Source organism: Diaphorina citri, unplaced genomic scaffold, assembly GCF_000475195.1.
Source record: "Diaphorina citri unplaced genomic scaffold, Diaci psyllid genome assembly version 1.1 scaffold2946, whole genome shotgun sequence".
Taxonomy (NCBI): domain Eukaryota; kingdom Metazoa; phylum Arthropoda; class Insecta; order Hemiptera; family Psyllidae; genus Diaphorina; species Diaphorina citri.
Window position 1 is genome coordinate 1 of NW_007380358.1, and position 25,970 is coordinate 25,970.

Genomic DNA, 25,970 nt, shown 5'->3' on the forward strand with positions numbered 1-25,970 from the left:
CTGCTGGAGTAAAGGGACTTTTCAGTCCTATGCGAGCAGTATAAATAAGCACTATTATTATTATTATTATTATTATAAACAAAACAGATACCTAGATCTGGAAATATAAAGATGTACCTAGATCTTTTGTCCTTGTCGAAGCAACCTCCGTGGCTGAGTGGGTATCACACTAGGCTTGCACGCCGGAGGTCCCGGGTTCGATTCCCGGTGAGGTCGAAGTTTTTTCGGCTCTGTGCTTGGAGTTCGATCTCTACCATTGCACATGTGACATGTTTGGCAACAATGCCTATTTTTTTGCTGTCACATTGATCTGGACACACTATATTTATAGAGGTAGGGTAGGTATAAATTTTATAGGTATGTAATAAGCACTTTTGTGATGATTAAAAGGTAGGAACCTATAGTTTGCGATAATTTAGAGATAAACCCAAGTGATAGTCTCAAAGCCCTGTAGTGATGGTAAAAGTCAATTACTTTTATTTGTAAAAGTACTGATTACTGAAGAAAGTTATTGAAGTAAGTACTTGGAGTAAATGAGTAATATTGAGTATACCCATATTCACGTCTAAAAATACCTACATTAGCCACCTACCATAATATAACTAGGAGTAGCTACTTATACTCGGTCTTTAACTCTGTCCATTCATTCATTAGGTATACAGGTACCTACCAACATAACTGGTTCCTATAAAGTTATACCCTGAAGACTTCTTAGGTGGTTCATTATGTAGGTAGTACATACGTATGTAGTGTAGGTATACAATATATTATTTACTTATGATTATAATATTATGAGAACAGATTAATGGACATCAGGTACCTAGTTTTACGTACATAGGAAGATACCTACCTACATCGTCTGGCTGGGGGACGTTAAACAGGGAGTAGACCAGCTTGATCTGGCTGGGGGACTATAAACAGTGAGTATACCAGCCTGAATTTCCCTTGCTATAGAAATAGCAAAGGTTGAGTGCGAAAGGCATCCACTCGTAAAATTTTGTAGCCAAAACTAAATGTCAGCCCAAAAGCCATCACCTTAGGGCTGATTGAGAGGCTGACGAAAAACGCCGACCCCGTCTATACACGGGAAAAGGCGAAGAAAAAGAAGAAGAGGAGGTAGGTACCTACATATTAGAAAAATGTCGGCTACCTACTTCAGTTAAATAAAGAAGTTTGGATAGGTTATGGGACCTGGTCCTAATTTCTATAGTTACTTAGATGCTTGGAAAATTTACATGTTATAGGAAAATATCCCAGTAAAATTACCAGAAAACAAAAATACATCCAGGTAGACTCTGGCGTACCTACGTAAAAATGATGGGATCAATTTGCACGTTAGGTACCTACTAAAAGGGGGATTAAATATATATATTTTTTTTTTTATCTTTTAGGCGAAAAACAAACTATCATTAAAACCTTTAAGCCGCACTAATCCAATTGGCACTTGACACAAGATAAAAAAAATCACAATCAATTCATTATTTTTCTATGCACTTGATACCCGACAGTTTCAAGTTTCTCACGAACTAGCAAAAAAGTTACTGCTCGCGGAGCTGCCAGTAGATTCGCAATTATCACGCGAATTCAGGTTAGAGGCCGACGTCGGACAGATAAAAACCAGGAGAAAAAAAAGTCGCAGACAAAACAAGAAAAAAAGATACTCGTATAAATCGAGTCACTAGATCAAGAGGCCGGGATTTGGTTGTGTCTATGTCGAGGCATAAGTGAAACCCGAGAAACATTACCTGACATTCACAGTGTGCTGTTACCTATTACAGTCTTCAGAATATAGGTATGTACTGTCACCTATTACACATACTCGGAACCCTATGATCACGATTACAATAACTGTCTGTTCCTAATCTACCAAGTTGTACTGAAATTCCTATTGAATCTATTGGTAACCATAATATGTACCTATGCATAAGAGTACCTACAAACCTACAATCGTCTATGAAATTCAGTTATTCAAGCCTATACCTACATTATTTTGTCAGATGTCAGCACCCATACGTACATAACAGACACAAGTAGGTACCTATGTACGTAGTTAATATTATGATGTACCTACCAAACAGACATAAGTACATAACATGTATGTACAAAGTTAAGTAACATGATTATTGATTATGTTTTGTATGTAATAAATTGAGAAATCACATGTTTTTTTATGTCATGCTATTATTTTGTCAGTCTGGCTTAGGTTCTACATAATCCTATGTTTTGTTTAGTATTTGATAGACAGGCCAATCAGCCTGGATTATCTACTTACTTGATTATAAACTCCTTTAGAGATTGATTGGTTGATTGATATTATAGGTAGGTTAATAACTATCTTACGTAATCCAGCATCATATTCTGGAAAACTCCATCCGGGATAATGGATTTCACACGCCAATAAAAAGGGGTATCCCTAATACGATCTAACGTTGATTGGCGAACTTGATAACTCTTGATTGGTATACCTTTTTGGTGGTCTATTCATTCGTGCTTTGCTATAATTTGGCCTCTGACCATCTGAAACTTACTTTTCTTAATTAGAGGTTTGATTAGAGGGAACTGTAAGTCTGTAACTGTTAAGGTCCTATGGTCCCAAAATCGAAGAGAGAAGGAAGACAGGATAGGAGGAAGCCAGTCGTTCCGAGAAGGAAGATTATCCGTTCAGGACAAAAACCGCCCCGGGCGGGAATCGAGCCCGCGGTCTAGCGCTTACAAGGCAAACGCACTACCAATCAAGCTAACTATTAGGCTGGCAAACCAAAATATTTACCTACCACTTTCATTCGAATTCGACTTACCACGAAGGCCGAGCTCGCGGTACTGGTACTCGTGCTGGTAGCGGCGGTAGTGGGGGTTTGATGCTCGTACCTGTTGAGCACAGGGGCGTGGCCATGATTGAACCACCCATATTCCACTTCGTTATGGTCATCTAGTTCTGTTCTGAGAACGGACAGATGGCGCTGCTCACCATACATTCGCTTCATGAGGCCATGGTTTTCGAATACAAACCTCCTCACAGCGTGCCTGCGGGAGACGGATTAAGGGCGTATAGTATATTACAACACGGACGGAATAAGGGATAAAGTATAGACTAAGGGCCTGGTTTAAGAGTCGGACTAAAGGCCATGGTTCTTAAAGACGAACTTCCTCACTGTGTGATGTCTAGGTCCACTCGACGTCGTAGTATTTCAACTTGGGAGCGGCAATCGGCTCCGAGAATCCGAAGAAGGGAAGAGCCAAGTTGACGAACCCGTTCTTGTACTTCTCAATATCGGTGAAACCTGAATAGAGCCAATCCTGAGCCTTGTGAGCACCACCTCCTCCATCCTGGTGCTCCTTTGACTGGATGGCCACTCCTCGATTTTCGGTTTTATCCTCTTGAGTATTTTATGACTGAATCTTATAATGAGAGACTGTATAGTGTATAGTTATATGGAGCCTTGGGAAAGAAGTTAGAATAAAAATAGTAATAATAAGAAATGGTTAGTAAGTAGATTTTTTAACTACCTACTAAACAACTTGGTAACAGCTACCAGATGAAATGAAAGTGTTTTCGCCTTTTACTGAACTGAAAGTAAGAATTGCGGTGGTCTCTACCTGCTTATTACGTTGGGAGAAAAGGATTCGTATCTGTAGGATCTCGTAATTGTGAGACGATCTGCATAGGTAGGTACATCGTAAAGGTAAGGAATAGCCATGATTTCTTAGGAGATCGATATCGGATCGCCTGTTTTTCGAGTTAAAGAGCGGGGTCCTTCAATCGAAATCAACTGAACTTTTTTCAACTCCCCCTACGTACTCGTACTTTATATGGGTTCAAAGGAGTTGCGTCCTTCTTGGATAAGTGAATTTTTTGATCATTAGTTGACAAGTGTGGATCTACTAAACGCTTACCATGGATAGGCCGAGCCGGGGATGGTGCAGTAGGTTTGAGTTCTGAGATCACACGGGATGTCTATCTTTCTGGACTGGCGGAAAGCTTTGGAGCAGGAGTTGTAGCCATCGTAGCAGATCACCAGATGTACGTCCAGAAGTTCAAACACCAGCTGTGAACAGAGAGCGAAAATGTCTACTAAAAAATCTGGTGTGAACATCAGACGACTTTCCTTATCCTATTGAAAAATGCTTATTTGAGTGTTCTTTTACCATAACTTTTACAATATCTCTAACCGTTTTGTCGCTATAGCTGAAAACCGCCAAAAAAGGTCGAAATCTGTCCAAAAGTGGTCAAAATACCGCCAAGCGCAGCAACCATCTGAACCAAACGTTTTGTGTTGCATCCTTATCACATTTGTGAACTACATACCTACCAAATTTCAAGTCTCTAGCTTATACCGTTCCGGAGATATTGTTAAATTACACCGAAAACCGCCAAAAAGCGGTAAAATGCCCCCAACCGTTGCACCGGTCTTAACCAAAATTTTCGTGTCGCATCCTTGTCACATTTGACAGCTACATACCAAATTTCAACTCTCTAGCTCTTACCGTTCTCGAGATATTTTGTGGACACACAGACAGACACACACACGGACCAATGGCTGAAACTTTGGATTAGGCTCTAGGGACCTCAAAACGTGTTTTGGCACTAAAATCTGACCATCGAAAATTTGATCCGATTACATTACTTTCCTTCCTATAGGATAAGGAAAGTAAAAATACATCTATTCATAAGTACCCACTATAAAGGTGTTTATGCTTGTTGAGTAAAAGGAAAAATGACATCTCCACCATTTTGGTATTTTTGTTGAATGGCAAAAAACTTGGTCGGGTTAAATTGAATAACTTTTACGAGTATTAATTACTGTTTATAACCTAAATAATTATTTATTTATAATTACTAGGTAGGCAATTCTTTAGTGTAGGTACCTAATTTCCAGAAATCTTTGCAGTTTTGTGCAGTTCTTTGTTAGTTTTTGTCTGCTACGAATTAAAATAATTACATATTAATTAATTAAGTATGTAATTTACTTCGTTTACTTTAATTTAATAATAAATTAGTCAAAAATAAATAATGCAGAACTTACCCAGAGGATCAGGATTCTGTAGTCCATTAGACACCTTGTTATAGTTTACGTTGAAACGACGAAAAATTCACTCATGTTCTTTTGGCTCTTTAGAACTTTTGTTCTTAGCTATGTTATGGGATAAGAGAAGTTTAACTTGATTTGATTGGAAGATTTTTTTTAGAAAATCTAATTGTAATTATCTCTACTTTAAAATTATTTTCCCTTTTCTTTTCTTATTTTCTTATTTTCTTCTTATTTTCTTTCTTATTTTCAGCAGGGTGATGTTATTAGTTCTGCGAATTTATAGATACCTAGTAGATTTCTTAGGTAAGTACCTACATAGGTAGGTAAATACAAAAAGATAAAGCTTGAATCAGACGTACGAGTACTTTTTCATTGGAAAAAATTAATTTCTAGGTAGGTAGGTACTTTAACTTGAGTTAATAATACAAGTTATCTCAATCCTTTATCTCTTTATAGTCTAGATTTCTGAGCAATCATCACTATATATAGTTCATCCAGATCAATGTGACAGCAATCCTTACATTGTTGCAATTCAGGTAAAGGTCTATTTTTGATAAACTCTCTCTTCTAAAATGCAGAGGTAGCTCTAAGTTCAGAGGTAGAGGTTTGACAGAGGGAACTGTAACTACAAAGGTCTTATTGCCCAAACAGGATAGGAGAAAGCCAGCTGTTCCAAGAAAGAACATTACCTGTTCAGGATAAAATCTGTCCCGGCAAGGAATCAAACCTGTGGTCTAATGCTTACAAGGCAGAAGTGCTACCAATCAAGCTAAAATTATGGAAGAATAGATTCTTTACTTTCAAGATCTCTACATGGTTAAACAGGCATTTCAGGCTGTACTAACTTTTTTTCACAATCTTACTGGTTCATTGAGACTACCTATCCTATAAAGCAAAGTTAAAAATCTCTATCTACTTTTTTTTTTTCTGCTAAAATGGACTAGGATCTAATTCTCAACATTATTCTATCCTGTTTTACCCAGGTTGTTATTTGTGGTCAATGGAAACAAAGTGGACATTCACAGCAGCAGGAGTGGAGATTTCATTCACAGTTTGAACTCAGAAGTTTCCACATCGGAACAAATAGTTGCATTATTTCTCAACCCAATCAACACCAAAAATCTGGTGGCGGTGTTTGAAAATGGACATGTGGTCACCTGGGTAGCGGAGAGTGGAAATATAGAGTCTACAAGTGTGAGTACTTAACCACTTGCAGGTTATGTCAATGAAATATTTTATTTTAGTTTATCATACTCTGTGGAGCTAAGTGAAGTTACTCATTAAAGTATGTATCGTAGGAGTACTTCAATAATGTCTGTCCAAAGGCAGGGGACCAGTCTTCAAAATACTTAAGTAGGAAAGTAAAATTTATGAAAGTAGGAAAAATGTGTTAAACTGAGAAATTGACTAGGTACCTACATAATATCTACTTATGCGATTTTTTTTTCTGCTCAAAGTGGGCACAAGACAGTAGAAGAATCTGCTATCTAATCACAACTTCTCGTTTTCCCACAGAGACTCCAAGCTGGCGAGAGTTTTGTGCGAGTTGTGAATGCCAGATGTCATGTGAATGTGATAGAAGAGTCTAGTGTGGACATTTATGCTGTGGTAGAGATCAAGAGTCAAGATAAGTTGATTCACAAGATGAAGGTGTTTGCTTATGAAACTGGCATGGAGAAACATGTTACTCACAAAATGTTCAATGGGTTTAAACTAGCCTGGTTAGCTTGTAGGGTAGCACGTCTACTTTATAAGCGCGAGGACCCTGAGACGGATTTTATCCTCAATAGATAAGATTCGTTCTCCGAACGGCTGGCTTTCTCCTATCCTGTCTTCCTTCTCTTTTCGCTTTCGGGACGATAAGACCTTAACAGTTACAGTTCCTTTTATCAAACCTTTTGAAATTATGTGCTCTGAAGACTTTCTTACAATGTCGATGTCGGAAATCAGCGATAAAGTTGGCGACAAAAGTTCGGTTTTATCAGTTTCTTACAACGAAAATCTTCAATCTCATTTTAAATGTAATAACAATTTTGTCTGAGAAGTATGCTGTGTCTTTTTAGCAACCCAAACTTTGGGTAGTCCGGCAATAAATTTTATTGATTGTTTGTCTCTCTTTTGTATTGTATTTCAGGTAATTTCATATTCAGTGGAGGAGGTGAGCGGACCCTGATAGAATGGACACTACCTCACTGTAAGAAACCTCGCACCCTACCCCGCGCGTTTATCGGTTTCTTAATTGGGTTTAAACCCCAATCCTTCTAACACCGTGAGATAGGAAAGGCACCGAAGCAAGAAAGCAAGCCATGAAGATGAAATTCTACTGTATTGTTTTCCAGGTAATTTCATATTCAGTGGAGGAGGTGAGCGGACCCTGATAGAATGGACACTACCTCACTGTAAGAAACCTCGCACCCTACCCCGTCTGCCTGGTACTATAGTGAACATTACTAGCGCTCCCAATGGACAAATGGTCGTGTCTACCAGGGATAATTGTGAGTAACTCCTATTGGTGTTTGAAATAAGGTGCTAGATAATATTAATACCAACCTCAGTGGTGAAGTGGTTGTTGGCACGGTGGACTCTGGATGTGGTTGGTGGTTGCAGTCCAAGTTGTTGGCCGACTCACATGAACTTCACACTGCCTTAGTAGGGCCGGAAAAAGCCACCAATGGTCACCAATCCGGTTATCAACATTACCAACCACTCTCAAGATTGCTTATTTGGACAACGCGCCATCAACATTCAACTGTTGACTATATCACCTTTTGAATTGGAATACTACTTGGTAGTCCTGTAAACCGTAGACCTCACTCAGACTCTTTCGCTGAAGCTCCTTGCATCTTAATTTTGGTTTTGGGACCCCGAATTTCCAGGACCGACGTGCCTTGATCTTTGAAACTCATGTAACAAATTTCATCAAAATAGTACCTGGCAATCGCGAGTTATAGGGGAACAAACAGACATTCAAACATCTAAACCAAATGCAAAACTGATACTATGGGCGTGCTACGACACAGACACGAGGCATACTACGGGATGGGCATGCTACGACACAGACCACGTGCGTCTAATGTAGCAGTTGTTTCATTGCTACGAAATAAAAACGGCGGTGAAACAATTTGGGAAAAACGGGCTAAAAAAAGGCACTAACTTGGTAATGCTGTGGTACCCACAAAAGTTGTGTAAAAGCTCTCTGCTTAAACACAAAGAACTTGTGGTTTGATTTGAATTTTTCAGGGAAAAAATTCAATAGAAATACTTAAATACATATACATACCTACTTGCATTAATAAATAATGCAAAAATCCAATGGCAACTATAACCATTCCGGCAGCCCGAGTCCGGGGAATGATACTTCCAAATCGAAGGCCAGTTGAAACCTTTCTACAGATACGTTTTTATAAAGAATATCCCTCTCTTGTGTTCTCAGCTCTTCACATGATAGATCAGACGTCCCTCATGATGAAAAAGGTACTCGCCTCCATTCAACGTCTGGTACGGGACGAGTACCAGCTCGACAGTCCGAAGACCCAGGTTCGAACCACGAGTTTCCTAACGCACGATCCTCGGTCTACAAGTCTGGTGTTGAACAGTAGGAAGGGACACATTCAGTTCTTCTCGCTGACGTCCAATACTTTGCTATTCAACGTAAGTAGAAATAATCAAAACGATAGGTACCTAATCAATAAAACTTGATTTATTAAAAAAAAAAAATAATAATAATAATAGTTAGCTTGATTGGTAGCGCGTCTGCCTTGTAAGCGCTACGCCGCAGGTTCGATTCCCACCCGGGATGGATTTTATCTTGAACGGATTTCGCGGAACCTCTGGTTTTCTCCTTCGATTTCGGGACGATGAGACCTTCGCAGTTACAGTACCCTATATTAAACCTCTTAAAAAGAAAAAAACCAATTTCAGTGGAGTACTGGTCAGAACGGTGGGCACTGGAGGTTGGTGGTTCGAGTCCAAGTCAAGTCTTGAAATTCAGCGTAGAAAATTGAGCGGGGAACGGCATTTGTGACAAGCATTTATATGTATGCCTAACAATATTCATTCCTCTCCTAAGTAGAAATTTTTAGAGTTTTGACACAGGGAACTGTAATTGCTAAGATCCGATCGTCCCAAAATCCAAGAGAGAAAAGGAAAGGATAGGAGAAAGCCAGCCGAGAAGTCCGAGAACAAACCTCATCTGTCCAAGGCAGGTGCGTCATTGATAATTTCATACATTTCGTAAATTCTTGTATATATTTTCAGCTTGATATCACAGAGGAGAACATAGTCTCGGAGCTACATCACGAGACTTGTGTCTCATCATATGACAGGCAAGGTACGTCTGTCTCGCACTCTGACGTACTGGCAGTCTGTCTCACTCATGACGGGTTGTGTTTGGCCAGTGTGGAAGCTCTGGGAGAACATTATGTGCTCAAGTTTTGGAACTATGATGTTGAGACTAAAACGTAAGTTTATCTTTGGTATTTGTCTTTACTGTGTTTTCACTTGATGACCTAAGCTAATCTTGTCTCAAGTGAAAACATATCCAGTATTCTCTTATCTTGGTTTGTATTCTTTGTTGTTCCAGCGGCTTCAGTTGTAGCCGAATGATGATGGCAGAATAAAGAAACGATATATTTTTTCTGCCATACACCAGGGTGATGGACTCTAGCCATGTTCAATTGGCTCGTCCTGAACTGCAGTCAACCATCGCATTGTGAGGACTTGTGCTTATTCTTTGAAAGCAGAGAGAACCCTTTGAAGAACTGCCAGCTAGCTAGGCTGGTTAGGGTTAGCTGTTCCCCCTATTTCTAGTCCCACAGCCAGACGCTACTTGTTAATATTACAATCAGAATTAATAACAATCTAGTTCACAAGAGGTTTGATAGGGGGAATTTACTGTAAGTGCTTGGATCTTATTGTCTCTAAAGCGAAGAGAGAAACCTTATCTGTTTAGTTTAAAGTCCGCTCCAGGCGGGAATCCAAGGACCTAACGCTTGCAAGGCAAACGCGCTACCCTCCAAGCGAACTAGACTGGCCCAATTTGTTCAAGTTGAAAAAACAACAACCACAACAACAACACCAATAACTCATGGAAAATTTTTAAAAGCTCGCAAATTGCTAGGTAATAAGGAGATCTGTACCTAATAATCATTTGTAAATACACACTTGGAAAAAGGAGTGAGATCCCCCACAAAAACACAAATGTGAAAATAATAATAATAATAATAATAAAGAAAAGCCTCGTGAGAACATTAAATCTGTAACTGTATCCAAGGATGTCTCACCTGATGAAATGTTTCTCTGACTTGTCGCACGCATGACTCAGGCTGCATTTCAATTCAAAATGTCGATCCCACAAGGTAAGACAAGGTCCAAATCCTACAGCCAGACTGGACCCATCCTCTGAGAACCCTACAGGTCCTGCCTGCAGACCGTGATAGTTATCCTCCTTGTCCTTAGACCAGGAGATACCTTTATCTGAAGGGGGGTAAAATAATTGAATCAGAGGACATTTGGGTAGAAATTCTACGTAAAAAGTCGTACAAATCCAAATCTCAAGTCCAAATCATAAATTTTCATTAGCCGTGTCAAAGAAGTAAGCTAGAAAATCGATTTAACTCGGGATCTAGAAGTCGTAGAAGAACCATTTCCAAGTCCCACATTTTTTCTGCTCTTCAAAGGCGAAAACCTCTGCTAAATAAGTGCATAAGATCTATTGACTAATGATATTTAAAGAATGACAGGTATGTACTATGTTTTCACTTGACAAATATATTTATTTAAACATTAAACAAATCAATGATATTTATTTAAACAAATCAACGGACAGAGCCCATGTGTGTATGAGTTGAGTATAACTTACCACTCTGTGAGCAAGTCCATACAATATACTGGTCATCCGCACCAGAAGTGACACACGTATATGTGTAAGGGTCATTGAACTCTGCTCGTGATGGTGAAAATCTCAGATGATTAATAGACCGACCTTTGTGAGGCTTGGAGATCACACTGCTTAGTTTGAACCTGAGGATAGTCAAAGAGGACGTTATTAAGATCTGTGGACCGTCTGTGTTTAATAATGGAAAAAACACTCTTGTAATCAGGCAGCCTAGTTAGTACTATTAATTAATTTATTTAATTTAGAATCTTTTGTCTAGCTAGAGAGAATTAAACAGAGAGAAGAGTAGCGTCTGGCTGTGGGACTAGAAATAGGGGGAACAGCTAACCCTAACCAGCCTAGCTAGCTGGCAGTTCTTCAAAGGGTTCTCTCTGCTTTCAAAGAATAAGCACAAGTCCTCACAATGCGATGGTTGACTGCAGTTCAGGACGAGCCAATTGAACATGGCTAGAGTCCATCACCCTGGTGTATGGCAGAAAAAATATATCGTTTCTTTATTCTGCCATCATCATTCGGCTACAACTGAAGCCGCTGGAACAACAAAGAATACAAACCAAGATAAGAGAATACTGGATATGTTTTCACTTGAGAAAAGATTAGGTTAGGTCATCAAGTGAAAACATAGTAAAGACAAATACCAAAGATAAACTTACGTTTTAGTCTCAACATCATAGTTCCAAAACTTGAGCACATAATGTTCTCCCAGAGCTTCCACACTGGCCAAACACAACCCGTCATGAGTGAGACAGACTGCCAGTACGTCAGAGTGCGAGACAGACGTACCTTGCCTGTCATATGATGAGACACAAGTCTCGTGATGTAGCTCCGAGACTATGTTCTCCAACAATAAAAAAAAAAAAAAAAAAAAAAAAAAAAAAAAAAAAAAAACTAATGTATTACCAACCTCAGTGGCTTAGACTCTTAGAGTTTAGGTGGACTTTTAATCTGGAGGTTCGTAGTTTGTGTCCAAGTCAAGTCATAAAATTTACCGTAGCGGTGGACGACATTTGTGTCAAGCATTTATGCACAGTTAAAATTCCTTCGATTTTGAAGATATTATTGTCTCATCGATTCCAGGTTTCTAGAGTGGGGCCAAGGTCCAGACTGTAGTCACCTACTGGTTGGGGCGTGCTCTGGCTGGGTGAGGGTCTGGAATACCATCCTGGGGCACAATATTTGGCAGGTTCCCCTCACTGCTAGTCTCCTGGTTTCGGATCCAGCTACCAGCTATATGGCAGTGTTTACTACAGACAAGAGTAAGTTATTTACCCTAGGAGATCATTGAGTGTTAACGCGACGATAGATATGTATATTTTTTTCCCTCTTGCATGACACAAATTCGTCTGTAAATATTTTCTTCAAATTTATTTTTACCCCAAGAGCACGGCGAACCTTTTGCCCTTGACAAATGGAGTGTACCCAATGTCTTGAGATGTGTTCCAATCCACTAAGGGGTATCTTATCTGCTTGTTTCATCATAACCCTCGAACGAAATTTCATTAAATTTGGCACATACACGTCCATTTTATTGTATTTTTGGGAGGAAATAGATGTTTATCAAGTAAATAAAACAATCGGTGGTCCACCGGTCTATCGGTGGATAAAAAATCATTAACAAATTCTCAATTCACAATAGATCAGTTGCGCTTACTTGGGTGATGTTTCAAAGTCATAGAGCAGGAAAAATGAGGACCAACGGGATTTTTCTTTTTCTTCTACGACTTCTAGATACCGAGATTAATCGATTTAAAAAATACCGGTAAATCGTGAACTTTGACGTCACGGCATACGCGATGATGTCATAATTCACGACTCCCGCTTCGTTTGTTTGTGCGCAAGCGTTTCTGCGCATTTTGACGTGAAATCTGACGTCACAACTTTTTGAACTTTTTCATTAGAACGGCAATTGAAAATTGAATTTTCGACCTTTGAAAGTTACTTTTTCGGAGTTTTGACCTCATATTTGGATTTTTTTCTCACAACTTTTTACGTAGGAATCGACTTTTTTATTAATAATATTTTCCCAATTGCAACTCCTCCATTAAAAAAAAAAAAAAAAAAAAAAAAAAAAATTTTTAATTTGGGTTGGATGGAAGAGAATGCCCTAGGCATTAATCCCGCCCCTGAGTTAGGATTTTTCAATATTTTTTTATCTTTCTTTATTCAATTTTCGTTTTCTTTTGTTAATTTATTATTTTGTTATTTTGTTTTGTGTACCTGTTTGTAAATAATATTAAATCCTAATAAAGTGTAATATAATAATCATATTTTCTTCAAATTTATTTTTACCCCAAGAGCACGGCGAACCTTTTGCCCTTGACAAATGGAGTGTACCCAATGGCTTGAGATGTGTTCCAATCCACTAAGGGGTATCTCATCTGCTTGTTTCATCATAACCCTCGAACGAAATTTCATTAAATTTGGCACATACACGGCTATTATTGTATTTTTGGGAGGAAATAGATGTTTATCAAGTAAATAAAACAATATCTATCAGTGGATAAAAAATCATTAACAAATTCTCAATTCACAATAGATCAGTTGCGCTTATTTGGGTGATGTTTCAAAGTCATAGAGCAGGAAAAATGAGGACCAACGGGATTTTTCTTTTTCTTCTACGACTTCTAGATACCGAGATTAATCGATTTAAAAAATACCGGTAAATCGTGAACTTTTGACGTCACGGCATACGCGATGATGTCATAATTCACGACTCCCGCTTCGTTTGTTTGTGCGCAAGCGTTTCTGCGCATTTTGACGTAACTTGACAAATTTTCCTTGACAATTTCAACTCGGTAATGTTTTCCCTTTAGTTTGTGTGTGTTTCATCCTGAAGGTAGAAACACACTACTATCATGTCACTTGAGATCCAAGGTCTCAACGTCCCAAAAGCGAAGAGAGAAAGAAGACAGGATAGGAGAAAGCCAGCCGTTCCAAAAACGAACCTTATCTGTTTATTATAAAATCCGCCCCAGACGGGCATGGAACCCGCGACCTAGCGGTTATAAAGCTGACGCGCTACCCTCCAAACTAACTGGGCTGGCCAACATTTAGTACCTTCTTTTTAATCCCTCATTTTGCCACTATCTTTAGGTTGTGATTATGTACCGGGTTGAGATGAGACAGGATGACAGGATATTGTTTCTACAGTTTGGCAAGGGAGTGGAAACTTAAAAACAAGGCAAGTTTACCCGGTACATAACCACGACCTTAATGCCTTTTTTTTATTTTCAGGAAGGGCAAATCCCAAGCCACCCTCCCTACAGATAAACCTGCACGACCTTAATGCCTTTTTTTTATTTTCAGGAAGGGCAAATCCCAAGCCACCCTGCCTACAGGTAAACCTGAGCATGACACTGACGTCACAGCTATGGACGTGGATTTACTAGACATAAACTATGATGACGTCACACGTACCCCTACCTCACTCAGCACTATGGATGATAGTTGTCTTATGTGGATTCAGAACTTGGTGTAATTTTAAGGTATTGGTCCTCATAAACAAAACAGATACCTAGATCTGGAAATATAAAGATGTAAAAAATATTTTGTCCTTGTCGAAGCAACCTCCGTGGCTGAGTGGGTATCACACTAGGCTTGCATAACGGAGGTCCCGGGTTCGATTCCCGGCGGGGTCGAAGTTTTTTCGGCTCTGTGCTTGGAGTTCGAGGTGCACTCAGCCTCGTGAGGACAATTGAGTAGATACTTTAATCGAGTAGCGACCAGTGTATAGAGATGATTGAAGTATGGGAATTGATTGCAAAGGAGGCACTTAGTAATGCTGTGATATCCACAAAAATTGTGAAAGAGACCTGCTTTACCACAAAGAAATAAAATTGAGAGTTCTATAAATTATTGTTTTAACCTTGTCGATAATATCTAAAGCTGCATAATTATTGTCCTCAGTTCTCACTTGTAATATGCAATTTTCAGGAAATAAATTGAAGTTGATGTTTTTTTACGATATTTATTAAGATGGTGGTTTTTATTTCGAATCACATTATTTCAATGGTGAGTAATTTCAGTACTTCTTCGACATCCCTGGTCTGTTGGCTGGTGCATTCAAAATTCATAGAGCCGCTAGCCTAGAAAAGTTCTGTGGTTCGAAACAGAACTCTCCTTGTAATGGCCATTGAATATTCAACTAACAGCTTTCAACTTGCTGCATTCTGTTCATATTCGTTACCCAATAATTACCTTGAGCTTTTCTAACTTTGTGTAAATCTCTTCTCAATGTGAAAATGTCGTGGTGATACCCACCCAGAACAAGTCACTTTTTCAATGGTGAGTAATTTCAGTACTTCTTCGACATGCCTGGTCTGTTGGCTGGTGCATTCAAAATTCATAGAGCCGCTAGCCTAGAAAAGTTCTGTGGTTCAAAACAGAACTCTCCTTGTAATGGCCATTGAATATTCAACTAACAGCTTTCAACTTGCTGTATTCTGTTCATAATGTTCATATTCGTTACCGAATAATTACCTTGAGCTTTTCTAACTTTGTGTAAATCTCTTCTCAATGTGAAAATGTCGTGGTGATACCCACCCAGAACAAGTCACTTGGAGAGACCCACCCTGAAAATCAGGTGAAAACCTTGTTAAACACTTGAAGACCCTATTAAACAAGTGAAGACCCTGATAATCAGTTAAAGACCCTGTTAGACAGATAAAGATCCTGAACATCTCTTAGTAAAAAAACAGCGCTTCTCAAAATGAGTGTCCTGAGTATGTCCGGGGAGTCGGAAATCCCCCACAAGTCCCTCATCAACATTGAGGAATCTGACGAGGACATTCCAGCGAGCAAAAAGTTCAAGAGTGTCTACACCGTCAGTCTGTCGGACAAATTTCAAACGCTCGATTTCAGTGTGAAACAATCAAAGCTTTCCAACTATTTCCAAGGGGGCCAGTCGTCATTGGTTGGGTTCTATGTGTTGCGGTGGGCTATGGTCGTTCTGACGGGGGTGATGGTTGGGGTCATTCACTTCATAATGCATGCGGGGGTCACGTTCGGGTCTAGCCTCAAGGTGCAATGGTTGGAGGTCATCACGGACGGTTTTCCGCAGGTAAGTGAAGTGACCTTCCGGGTACTTGTGCAGAAGTCACGTCCGTGGAATATTGCTACCAAAGGAACTGGCACAAAACGAGCAGTGACCAGTGTTATTATAGGGTTAGGTTAGGTAAACGCAAGAAGGAGTTTTCACAATTAGAGCAGTGATTAGTGTTATTATAGGGTTAGGTTAAATACGAAAAGGAGCTTTTCTTTTCCACGGACGTGACTTGTGCATAATTACCAATTTCCGGTTGTAAGGCGACGATTTTTTTTTTTTATTAGATCACATCTGGTTTTTTTTTTTTGAGGTTTGATAGAGGGAACTGTTATAGCAAAGCTCTAATCGTTCGGAAATTCGAGAAAGAACTCTATCTGTTAAGGATCAAATTCGCTCCGGACAGGAATCATCAAACAAAGATACCTAGGGCTGGAACAGGGAGGAAATAAAGAAAATGGAATAGGTATCTAACAGTGAAACGGCAATTTAAAAAAAAAAAATAATAATAATAATAAAAAAAAAATCCAAGGTATGTGTACTTTATGTCGTGTTCTGGGATAAAATAATTGGGTACGAGCGCACCGGGTCCTTGGGACAAATGGGACATCCTAGTCCCTAGAGTGCAACATTGTCCCAATGTCCCATAAATAAAAAGTAGATAAATACAAAAATATGGGACAATGTTACTCTCATGGGACAAGCGTACCAATGGTAAGGCTTTCCGAAAATAGTAAACCGTAGTGTATGTTGAAAAATTATTTTTTTTTATGTTAGTTCGATTCCCTGTGTAGTGGTCAAGGCGCTTGCCTGGTAAACAGGAGGGCGTGGGTTCAATCCCAGCCGAGGTATGGAATTTTATCCTCGGTGGTGTAGGAGCCATAAATGGTTACCAACCTAGCCCAGTGGTTACCTTCCACTCAAGAATCCTTTTTCTCTCCCTGCCTCGGTGGTGTAGTGGTCAAGGCGTTCGCCTGGTAAACAGGAGGGCGTGGGTTCAATCCCAGCCGAGGTATGGAATACCTACCTCGGTGGTGTAGTGGTCAAGGCGCTACCTACCTCGGTGGTGTAGTGGTCAAGGCGCTACCTACCTCGGTGGTGTAGTGTAAGGGACTTTTCAGTCCTATGCGAGCAGTATAAATAAGCACTATTATCATTATTACAGGACGTCTGGCGTACCTACCTCGGTCTGGCAGGCTTCAACATGATATTTCTCGGCATAGCCTGTGCTCTGTGTCTCTTCTTTGCCATGGAAGCATCAGGCGGGAACGTATCCGGCGTTATGGCCTATCTGAATGGCTCTAGGATTAAGAAATTCTTCACTATACGCACAGTACTGGTGAAGATGTGTAGTACCACTGCGATGATGTGCACAGCCACCCCAGGGGGAATGGAAGGTCCCATTATACACATAGGGGCTGCTGTAGGTAAATATGGATTGTTCAGGGGGTAAACACAGTAAACTATAGATCCGACGTGAATAATACCCTACGCATTTACCAGAACCAGTGGGTTTCATTATACACATGGGGGCTGCTGTAGGTAAATATGGATAGTGGGTTTCATTATACACATGGGGGCTGCTATAGGTAAATATGGATTGTTCAGGGGGTAAAGAGGGTTCCATTATACACATGGGGGCTGCTATAAGTAAATATGGATAGTTCAGGGGGTAAAGAGGGTTCCATTAAACACATGGGGGCTGCTATAGGTAAATATGGATAGTTCAGGGGGTAAAGAGGGTTCCATTATACACATGGGGGGTGCTATAGATCGTCATTTCAAGAACCCATATTTTCGAGTAGGTACCTAGGTATTTCGAGGTAATAGGTACTTACCTTATAAATACTTATTATTAATACCTACTTGAGCTGTGATCGAGAGATAGACTTCTGTGAATTCTTGGCAGATAAGAGGGGTTCTAAGTTTCAACGATGAGAGTTACCTACTATACCTGCCGAACATTATTCACATTTTTTAGGAGGTTTGATACAGGGAACTGTAACTGCTAAGGTCCGAGAACGAACCTTATCCCCTCATTATAAAATTCGCCCTGGACGGGAATCGAACCCGCGGCCTAGCGCTTACAAGGCAAAAACAAATTTATTTGTTTAAAGGTAATTTTAGTAAAGAGGTAGGTATCTACACCAGATCAGGGTCACCTGTCAGGTCTACCTGATACCTAATGAGCACACCCACTATCAGGCAGACCTGATCGGGCGTAGATACCTGTCAGGTCTACCTGATAGTGTGTGGCTGGCTCAACAGTTGACAGGATAACAATGTTAACAACAAAATTTATCATGTCACAGGTTAGTTTTCGAGTTCCAACTGTTTGACCGTTTTGATTTCGGGACTACAAGACAGAGACCAAAGGCAAAATAATAAAATTGTCTTAAGCTTTTCTTTGAGGAAAAATTCGAATTTTGAACAAGTGTGCGATACCTAAATATGAAAATAGGTACAAAGTAAGTACTAGTACTTACCTATTATGTTTCCAAAAAATTTACTTTACTTTTCATAGTACAAAAGTTTTGTTCTGTAATCGCTTACCTAACATGGCTGCTTTCTAAGCCTCACTTTCCCAAATCATTCGCTGTCCACTGCATGCACACCTCCTTGGGAAATATTTTGAGGTTAGAATTTTGCGCACCAAAATTCAAAAAAATTCAGCATGTGAATTTTAAATTTTAATTATTAGTAAGAAAGTTAAATAATTAATTATTTTAAATTTTATTAAATTAACCATCTTCTTTTTACCTCTTTCTTATTTTAAAACGTCCAGTGCATTCAAAAATCTATGCTTGTATTGCTTGTTTATCATTAGAAAGTCCAAATATCCCCAATAATCTAATGTGGAACCAGTGAAGTCCAAGAACTTGGTACCTACCTACCCTGTTGGAAGATCTAGTTTTTCATCATGACAGGGTTTAGCTGTATTGAATGTATTGGAGGAAGAGATGTATCCAGAATCAAATCAGTGTTCTAAGGAGTGCTCTCTAGTCTTGTGAGAAAATGTCTGAAAACTCAATGAAAAAACCCTTCTTTTAACCTAAACAGTCTTTTCTCGAACATGTTTGCGTTTTATTCAGTTAAGGAACAAGAAGGGCCGGCCTAGTTAGCTTGGACGGTAGTGCGTCTGCCTTGTAAGCGCGGTGGCGGATTTTTTTTTCCCAAAACAGATATTACTCGTTCTCGGAACTGCTGGTTTTCTCCAGCCTGTTTTCCTTCTTTCTTCGCTTTCGGGACAATAAGACCTTCTCAGTTACAGTTCCCTCTATCAAACCTCTAAAAAAATCTCTTCTAATCAAACTGGTTTCGTTCACAGGGCATGATAGCACACAAGAAAGGAAGCGTCACCTTAGCCAAGATAAACTTACGGACTCTACCGATTCTTCAGACGATGAAGATTCCAATACATCTACCGACAAAACTGGCAGTAAGACTGAAAAATCTGGCAGTAAAACTGATAAACCTGGCAGTAAAACTAAAAAATCTGGCAGTAAATCTGAAAGCGGTAAAGTTGGCGAGAAAAGTCCGGGCATATCGGTCGGGCCAGTGGCTAAGCGATCAGATGTATCCAGACATATGACTTGGGCTATCACCACGGTGTATCATTGGCACTCGTTTCCCGTGTTGGATGTTATGTATTCGGAAACCGGTAAGTCTTCTGTTTTCGTTTCTTCTGAATCGGAACCATTAGATCGATTTTTTTTAAGAGGTTTGACAGAGGGAACTGTAACTGCTATGGTCTTATCGTCCCGAAATCGAAGAGAGAAGGAAGACAGGATCCCGTTTCCACCGTCAAGAGGCTATCATAAGTCCAAGACAACATGGCCCTCAAGCCTCAAGACGGCTGACTCCAAGGCAAATGGCAATTACGTCTGCATCTATTCACAATTCTAACCTATCCTTGGGAAATAGGAACATTTTTTGTTCCCGGATATATGAGTAGTGTGTGCCGTTCTTACGATTGTATGTCTGTTCAACCCATTTCCACCGTCAAGAGGCTATCATAAGTCCAAGACAACACGGCCCTCAAGCCTCAAGACGGCTGACTCCAAGGCAAATGGCAATTACGTCTGCATCTAATTCACAATTCTAACCTATCCTTGGGAAATAGGAACATTTTTTGTTCCCGGATATATGAGTAGTGTGTGCCGTTCTTACGATTGTATGGACGTGGAAAAAGGCCATTATAATACTCGTAAACTCAGACCACTTTTTTTTTAAGAGTTTTGACAGAGGGAACTGTAACTGCTATGGTCTTATCGTCCCGAAATCGAAGAGAGAAGGAAGACAGGATAGGCAAAGTTGTGAAAAAGACCTGCTTTACCACAAAGAAATAAAATTGAAAGTTCTATAAATTATTGTTTTAACCTTGTCGATAATATCTAAAGCTGCATAATTATGGTCCTCAGTTCTCACTTGTAATATGCAATTTTCAGGCAATAAATTGAAGTTGATGTTTTTTTTTTACCATATTTATTAAGATGGTGGTTTTTATTTCGAATCACATTATTTCTTTTTTTTTTTTTTTTTTTTTAAGAGGTTTGACAGAGGAACTGTAACTTCTATGGTCCTATCGTCCCGAAATCGAAGTGAGAAGGAAGACAGGATAGGAGAAAGCCAGCCGTTCCGAGAACGAACATTATCCCATCAGGATAAAATCCGCCCCGGGCGGGAATCGAACCCGCGGCCTAGCGCTTACAAGGCAGACGCACTACCAACTAAGCTAACTAGGCTGACTGGGGGACCTTAAACAGCCTGAAATTTCCCTTGCTACAGAAATGGTTTCAGGCCCCCTTGATGAACCTAGGCCTGATGACCCCCTCCCCTCTGGAAGCCCCTGGAAGTTCTATAAATTATTGTTTTAACCTTGTCGATAATATCTAAAGCTGCATAATTATTGTCCTCAGTTCTCACTTGTAATATGCAATTTTCAGGAAATAAATTGAAGTTGATGTTTTTTTACGATATTTATTAAGATGGTGGTTTTTATTTCGAATCACATTATTTCAATGGTGAGTAATTTCAGTACTTCTTCGACATCCCTGGTCTGTTGGCTGGTGCATTCAAAATTCATAGAGCCGCTAGCCTAGAAAAGTTCTGTGGTTCGAAACAGAACTCTCCTTGTAATGGCCATTGAATATTCAACTAACAGCTTTCAACTTGCTGCATTCTGTTCATATTCGTTACCCAATAATTACCTTGAGCTTTTCTAACTTTGTGTAAATCTCTTCTCAATGTGAAAATGTCGTGGTGATACCCACCCAGAACAAGTCACTTGGAGAGACCCACCCTGAAAATCAGGTGAAAACCTTGTTAAACACTTGAAGACCCTATTAAACAAGTGAAGACCCTGATAATCAGTTAAAGACCCTGTTAGACAGATAAAGATCCTGAACATCTCTTAGTAAAAAAACAGCGCTTCTCAAAATGAGTGTCCTGAGTATGTCCGGGGAGTCGGAAATCCCCCACAAGTCCCTCATCAACATTGAGGAATCTGACGAGGACATTCCAGCGAGCAAAAAGTTCAAGAGTGTCTACACCGTCAGTCTGTCGGACAAATTTCAAACGCTCGATTTCAGTGTGAAACAATCAAAGCTTTCCAACTATTTCCAAGGGGGCCAGTCGTCATTGGTTGGGTTCTATGTGTTGCGGTGGGCTATGGTCGTTCTGACGGGGGTGATGGTTGGGGTCATTCACTTCATAATGCATGCGGGGGTCACGTTCGGGTCTAGCCTCAAGGTGCAATGGTTGGAGGTCATCACGGACGGTTTTCCGCAGGTAAGTGAAGTGACCTTCCGGGTACTTGTGCAGAAGTCACGTCCGTGGAATATTGCTACCAAAGGAACTGGCACAAAACGAGCAGTGACCAGTGTTATTATAGGGTTAGTTTAAACGCGAGAAGGAGTTTTCCGAAAAGGAGCTTTTCTTTTCCACGGACGTGACTTGTGCATAATTACCAATTTCCGGTTGTAAGGCGACGATTTTTTTTTTTTATTAGATCACATCTGGTTTTTTTTTTTTGAGGTTTGATAGAGGGAACTGTTATAGCAAAGCTCTAATCGTTCGGAAATTCGAGAAAGAACTCTATCTGTTAAGGATCAAATTCGCTCCGGACAGGAATCATCAAACCTGTGAAATACTGGCCTGGCTAAATCAAATGGGTGACGTCAAAGAAAACCCTTGTGTTAACTCTCAGTGGTAAGATCAGCCATTAATGGTTACCAACCTCGCCCAGTGGTTACCTTCCACTCAAGAATCCTTTTTCTCTCCTTACAGGACGTCTGGCGTACCTACCTCGGTTTGGCCGGCTTCAACATGATATTTCTCGGCATAGCCTGTGCTCTTTGTCTCTTCTTTGCCATGGAAGCATCAGGCGGGAACGTATCCGGCGTTATGGCCTATCTGAATGGGTCTAGGATTAAGAAATTCTTCACTATACGCACAGTACTGGTGAAGATGTGTAGTACCACTGCGATGATGTGCACAGCCACCCCAGGGGGAATGGAAGGTCCCATTATACACATAGGGGCTGCTGTAGGTAAATATGGATTGTTCAGGGGGTAAACACAGTAAACTATAGATCCGACGTGAATAATACCCTACGCATTTACCAGAACCTCATCGATACCATATAATTTTCCTCACTTCTACTCCTGCTGCGATAGAGTCAACATCTATCTTGGTCTGAAGATGATGAGCTGCTATAGGTAAATATGGATAGTTCAGGGCGTAAAGAGGGTTCCATTATACACATGGGGGCTGCTATAGTTTTATTACAATAAGAACTCGTTTTCTTTACGATTCTCGAGCTATTTTTCCTTTTCAAAGCTTCTAGAGGTCTGTTTTTCTTGTTCAGTTCGCGTTATACCCGCGTTGGAAAGAAAACAGAAGAATATTTTATTTTATTTTTATCTGATTTTAATTTTACAGATAGTTTTTTTACAATAAGAACTCGTTTTCTTTACGGCTCTCGAGCTATTTTTCCTTTTCAAAGCTTCTAGAGGTCTGTTTTTCTTGTTCAGTTCGCGTTATACCCGCGTTGGAAAGAAAACAGAACTTAGATCACAATATTACATTCTTTTTTGTTTCCCCCTCCTCCAGGAAACATAGCTCCCATCGTGATCGCCAAACTTCCTCTCCCTACAAAATTCCGCACCGCTCCCTCCCTAGCTTACTTGAACTCGGTGTCTGAGAGGCGAGACCTGTCTGTGTGCGGCGTAGCGGCTGGTGTGTCCGCCGGCTTCGGGGCGCCCTTTGGCGGCATTTTCCTCGCCTTGGAAGAAACTACGACGTTCTTCAGGTATGAAGATCGTTTCATAAATGACCATTAAGCAGGAAGGAACCATGCAGTCAACAGAAACCAACTTTCAAAAACCCCTAACAAATGTGTAGTTCTGGGTATTTTCATTAAACGTGGCTGGAAACCATCACCCCGGTGTATGGCAGATAAAAATAGATCCTTTTTTTTATTCTGTCATCACCATTTGGCTACAGCTGAAGCCGCTACGCCAACAAGAACAACCACTGAACAAGAAGAACTGAGAAAAAAAAAAAAAAAAAAATTGGTCGATTTAACACCAGCCAGTCCAGCTACTGGCGTAATAAACCGTAGGAAATCCAAGATGGCCCTTCATCTGGACTTGAAGTGCCGAGTCCTGTGCAAGTGCTCTGAACCCGCGAGCAGAGGTGTATTAACGTGCTGGGTTGCCTAAATCTTTTCATATCCTTTCCCAATATTTCCCTAAACTGTTGGCATAATGGGACTTTTTACTTTCCTTTTGGTCTTAGCCGAAAGCATAAATAAGTAAGCCGAAAGTAGGTATATTAAATAAATAAATATTTTCCAGTGCGGAAATGCTACCCCGTCTGGTCGTGGGCTCATTCCTGGCCAAATTTATATCGGATATCCTGGAGCAGAGTTTCGTGGAATCTGAGTTGGAACCTGGTGAGATGTTTTACAAGTTGGTACCTCACCTGCGTCTGGCAGAAGTATTGACTCCGGAGAATGTGGGCTTGTTTGAGTTTGCTATTGTGTTACTGTATGGCTTGACAGGACTTATAGGTAAGGCCTCCATCATTCATGAATAGATCAGTTGCGCTTACTTGGGTGATGTTTCAAAGTCATAGAGCAGGAAAAATGAGGACCAACGGAATTTTTCTTTTTCTCATTGTGTTACTGTATGGCTTGACAGGACTTATAGGTAAGGCCTCCATCATTCATGCATTGCTTTACACGTTATTAGTTGGTATACATTTGGACAGCATAATGCAGAAGAGAACCATTCATCAGGGGAATTGCCTTATGTGTGCTTACACCGCTGGCACGATAGCATTAAGGAGGAAACAAATAAGGTTCGTTCTCGACAACAACAGCAAGTTTTTACTCAGTTAGAGTTAGCCAGCCTAGTTCGCTTGAAGGGTAGCTCGCCTGCCTTTGCCTTGTAAGCGCTAGGTCGCGAGTTCGATTCCCACCTGGTGCGGATTTTATCACAGATAATGTTTGTTCTCGGAATGGCTGGCTTTCTCCTATCCTTTCTTCTCTCTTTAGAGGCGATACGACCTTAGCCGTCACAGTTCCTTCTATCTTCTTCTTCGCCCTTTCCCGTTTTAAGACAGGGTCGGCGTTTTTTGTCAGCCTCTCAACCAGTCCTAACTAGGGTGATTGCTTAGGGCTGACATTTGGTTTTGGCCACAAATTTTACGAGTGAATGCCCTTCGCACTCAACCTGTGCTATTTCTTTAGCAAGGGAAATTCAGGCTGGTCTACTGGGCGATAGGACCTTAGCCGTCACAGTTCCCTCTATCTTCTTCTTCGCCCTTTCCCGTTTTAAGACAGGGTCGGCGTTTTTCGTCAGCCTCTCAATCAGCCCTAACTGGGGTGATTGCTTAAGGCTGACATATGGTTTTGGCCACAAATTTTACGAGTGAATGCCCTTCGCACTCAACCTGTGCTATTTCTTTAGCAAGGGAAATTCAGGCTGGTCTACTCCCTGTTTAAAGTCCCCCAGCCAGATTAAGCTGGTCTACTCCCTGTTTACCGTCCTCCAGCCAGAAAACAGTTCCCTCTATCATACATCTTAAGCCAGCCTAGTTAGCTTAGTTGGTAGTGCGTCTGCCTTGTAAGCGCTAGGCCGCGGGTTCGATTCCCGCCCGGGGCGGATTTTATCCTGCTGGGATAATGTTCGTTCTCGGAACGGCTGGCTTTCTCCTATCCTGTCTTCCTTCTCTCTTCGATTTCGGGACGATAAGACCATAGCAGTTACAGCTCCCTCTGTCAAACCTCTTAAAAAAAAAAAGCTGAGTTGTGTATCCCCAGCATCTATCATGTACAGTTAGATCTGATGGGTGTGCCCTATGTAGAAGCCTCAGCACCGACTGGCAGTCGAGCGGATGTCAAACATCTCTTAAGGCAAGAAATGGAGATTTTCCAATCTGATCTTGTCCCGCGGGTGGCACATTTATACGACATCGTTCAGGAGCAGAAGGGAAACTATCCCATTGTCACTCCAGACAAGAAGGTTATCGGTGATATATCCCGGTGTTTGCTATACAAACTGATGGCAAGTCAAGTGTTTGATGCCCCTCAACCTTCCAATCTGATCTTGTCCCGCGGGTGGCACATTTATACGACATCGTTCAGGAGCAGAAGGGAAACTATCCCATCGTCACTCCAGACAAGAAGGTTATCGGTGATATATCCCGGTGTTTGCTATACAAACTGATGGCAAGTCAAGTGTTTGATGCCCCTCAACCATTCCCTGAGGATGGCTACAGTTCTCTCTACAAGATTATATTCACCAAGGATTGCTCTATCGAGTATCTCCAGCAAGTAAGACAAGACATGCTCCTGAACGTGAGTGAAGATGATAAGGATAAACTACTCGACCTGTCACCATTCATGAACAAGAATCTGTTCTTTGTACGTCGGAAGACCAGTTTGTATCATATCTACCACTTCTTCCGCCGGATGGGGATGCGTACGCTATATATC

At 40.6% G+C, this 25,970-nt stretch overlaps 5 protein-coding genes across 5 annotated transcripts; 3 read left to right on the top strand and 2 right to left on the bottom strand.

Moving 5' to 3' along the window:
• Nucleotides 1-2,774: 2,774 nt before the first annotated feature.
• Nucleotides 2,775-5,360, bottom strand: LOC103519801 (protein spaetzle 4-like; the record flags this gene model as incomplete). Its single annotated transcript, XM_008484887.3, has 3 exons — nucleotides 5,025-5,360; nucleotides 3,895-4,046; nucleotides 2,775-3,024 (listed from the first exon to the last, which is right to left on the bottom strand). Coding segments are annotated over exons 1-3 (429 nt in total), but the record flags the coding sequence as incomplete, so codon positions are not given.
• On the top strand, nucleotides 5,098-9,649 carry LOC103519802 (WD repeat-containing protein 75). Its single transcript, XM_026831147.1, has 7 exons — nucleotides 5,098-5,108; nucleotides 6,014-6,224; nucleotides 6,546-6,764; nucleotides 7,309-7,525; nucleotides 8,464-8,681; nucleotides 9,288-9,490; nucleotides 9,613-9,649. The coding sequence occupies exons 1-7, from the start codon at nucleotides 5,098-5,100 to the stop codon at nucleotides 9,647-9,649; spliced, it is 1,116 nt and encodes a 371-aa protein (XP_026686948.1).
• Nucleotides 9,650-10,308: 659 nt separating this feature from the next.
• LOC103519800 (WD repeat-containing protein 75-like) lies at nucleotides 10,309-11,933 on the bottom strand. The gene is made up of 4 exons (XM_026831148.1): nucleotides 11,916-11,933; nucleotides 11,580-11,764; nucleotides 10,891-11,051; nucleotides 10,309-10,505 (listed from the first exon to the last, which is right to left on the bottom strand). Exons 1-4 carry the CDS (start codon nucleotides 11,931-11,933, stop codon nucleotides 10,309-10,311), a joined length of 561 nt encoding a protein of 186 aa, XP_026686949.1.
• Nucleotides 11,934-15,262: 3,329 nt separating this feature from the next.
• Nucleotides 15,263-17,523, top strand: LOC103519803 (chloride channel protein D-like). Its single transcript, XM_026831146.1, has 3 exons — nucleotides 15,263-15,985; nucleotides 17,133-17,394; nucleotides 17,510-17,523. Exons 1-3 carry the CDS (start codon nucleotides 15,635-15,637, stop codon nucleotides 17,521-17,523), a joined length of 627 nt encoding a protein of 208 aa, XP_026686947.1. The 5' UTR covers nucleotides 15,263-15,634.
• A 3,619-nt stretch (nucleotides 17,524-21,142) lies between these two features.
• LOC103519804 (chloride transport protein 6-like) lies at nucleotides 21,143-25,898 on the top strand (the record flags this gene model as incomplete). The annotated part of the gene is made up of 6 exons (XM_008484891.2): nucleotides 21,143-21,757; nucleotides 22,256-22,517; nucleotides 23,081-23,279; nucleotides 23,827-24,041; nucleotides 25,316-25,539; nucleotides 25,620-25,898. Coding segments are annotated over exons 1-6 (1,530 nt in total), but the record flags the coding sequence as incomplete, so codon positions are not given.
• Nucleotides 25,899-25,970: the final 72 nt, after the last annotated feature.